The sequence below is a fragment of the Poecilia reticulata genome, linkage group LG2 (genome assembly GCF_000633615.1).
Source record: "Poecilia reticulata strain Guanapo linkage group LG2, Guppy_female_1.0+MT, whole genome shotgun sequence".
NCBI classification, from domain to species: domain Eukaryota; kingdom Metazoa; phylum Chordata; class Actinopteri; order Cyprinodontiformes; family Poeciliidae; genus Poecilia; species Poecilia reticulata.
The window spans coordinates 26,412,312-26,414,232 of NC_024332.1; the positions used below are offsets into that span (position 1 = coordinate 26,412,312).

At 38.2% G+C, this 1,921-nt stretch overlaps 1 protein-coding gene and 1 long non-coding RNA gene across 2 annotated transcripts in view; both read left to right on the forward strand.

The window, feature by feature from the left end:
* The window catches only part of LOC108166986 (NACHT, LRR and PYD domains-containing protein 3-like), a 27,461-nt gene extending 27,371 nt beyond the window's left edge, over positions 1-90 (forward strand). The window contains exon 4 of the mRNA XM_017309227.1: positions 82-90. Coding sequence (XP_017164716.1) covers positions 82-90 — 9 coding nt within the window. The remainder of the gene's footprint in view (positions 1-81) is intronic.
* Positions 91-1,025: 935 nt separating this feature from the next.
* LOC108167054 (uncharacterized) overlaps positions 1,026-1,921 on the forward strand; it is a 7,364-nt gene continuing 6,468 nt past the window's right edge. Inside the window, exon 1 of the long non-coding RNA XR_001777458.1 lies at positions 1,026-1,119. This is a non-coding gene — a long non-coding RNA (uncharacterized LOC108167054). The remainder of the gene's footprint in view (positions 1,120-1,921) is intronic.

Genomic DNA, 1,921 nt, shown 5'->3' on the forward strand with positions numbered 1-1,921 from the left:
GTTCACCTGGAAAATGGATTTAAAAATGATTCATCTTCACAATCAGGTTGTTCCTTTATGCTAATGTTCCCATTTCTGCAGCGTCTCTGATGAAGGATTCAGGACTTAAACTAAAAAACCCAAATCAATCTGACAGAGAAAAGGATCAATATTTTCTAGTTGATAGTTCAGGAACTGAATCATCACAAAATGAGAAAATGATCAACTTTCAGAATCTGAGCTGTAATGGATGTTGTAAAACTCTGAATTAGACGGATTGAAATAAACCGTTTACATCTGTCATACTTARCAATGAGCTGCAGTTAAAATACAACCAGCAAGAAAAAAATCATTAATAGAWTAATGAACARAAACTGGAGAYATAAAATATCTGATGATAAATGATGGTACAGAGCAGTCAGCTGATACTGAGCCTGTAAGGAAACATGGAGAGAAAAAACATCCGACTGAGTTTAAGATCCTGAGAAACTTTTAGAAAAACTTTGAGTTTGTTTTTTTATAAAATGTTCTGGTTCTGCTGGTTTGGACTCTTTAAACCAGTTTAACGGGATCAGATGTTAGAATCAGTTCATCGTGTTTCTTTTACATTCAAGAAAATTAATTTTCTACATTTTATAATTTATTTGTTCATATTTCAGTTTTAACTCCGGTTTCCTCCCACTGTCCAAAAACATGACTGTCAGGTTAATTGGTCTGTCTAAATTGCCCCTTGGTGTGAGTGTGTGTGTGCATGGTTGTTTGTCCTGCGTCTCTGTGTTGCCCTGCGACAGACTGGTGACCTGTACAGGGTGACCCCGCCTCTCGCCCGGAACGTTAGCTGGAGATRGGCACCAGCAACCCTCCCGACCCCACTAAGGGACAAGGGTGTAAAGAAAATGGGTGGATGAATATTTCAGTTTTAACTGCTTCCTGTTGGCTTCAGCTCATCTTTTATTCTTTATTCAGATTGAAGAACTGCAGGTTGTCAGAGACCAGCTGGACGTCTCTGTTCTCAGCTCTGAAATCCAACCCGACCCATCTGTCAAGACTGGAGCTGTTCAACACCAACCTGGGAGATTCTGGACTGAAGGAGCTCTGTGGTTTTCTGCAGACTGAAGGCTGCAGACTGGAGACATTGGAGTATTTTAATTATATAATTATTGATATTTCTGTGAATAGTTATATATAATTGATCATAAATCAAAGTTTATATCTTCTGTTCTAATAAATATTTTCTGAGTTTGTTCCTGGACTTGGATCCAAGGTTTAATTTAGTCTAGCGCAGGGGTGCCCAAACTTTTTATGTGAATATACATCAGTTATAGCAGAAATAATAAAGTGACAGAAAACCTAATCTAGTTTCTTCCTCAGTGAGATTCTGACACTGGGAGCAGCTTGCTGGTTTCTCAGTCAGAAGCTGGTTGCAAACCTGACGCCAGCATGTGTCAGTCAGTCATGGTAGATCTGAAATTTGGTTTGATGACCTCAATATGAGAAACTACAGAACCAAAGAGCCCAATAAAGGTAAAGGCAAATCTTCTGAAGTCGGGATATAATTAATTTAATTTCATAATTATCGCGGTAGAATTTGTTAAAACTTAATGAAATATATTTGTCCTATTTGATGTTTGTTGTGACGTATGCTCACAAACGAACGAGGTAATTAGTCCAATTTTGTCGTTTATTGAATGTTCAGAAACTACAGCAGGTGTGATTTTTACAGCAAAGGTATAAAAAAAAAAGGTAAAACAACCCGAACAGACTATCAACTGAAAACATCTACCTTTTTACTCTCGGTCTCTGTCGTTTAAGCACACCCGTTGCCGTGGCAACCGCCTGCACCCCGCAAGCCGAGCAAAGATTACATTAAAAACAACATTCAGTCCGTTACGATATCAGGTTTCCAGGCTTGATATTTATTTCTCGATTATTAATAAGCCTC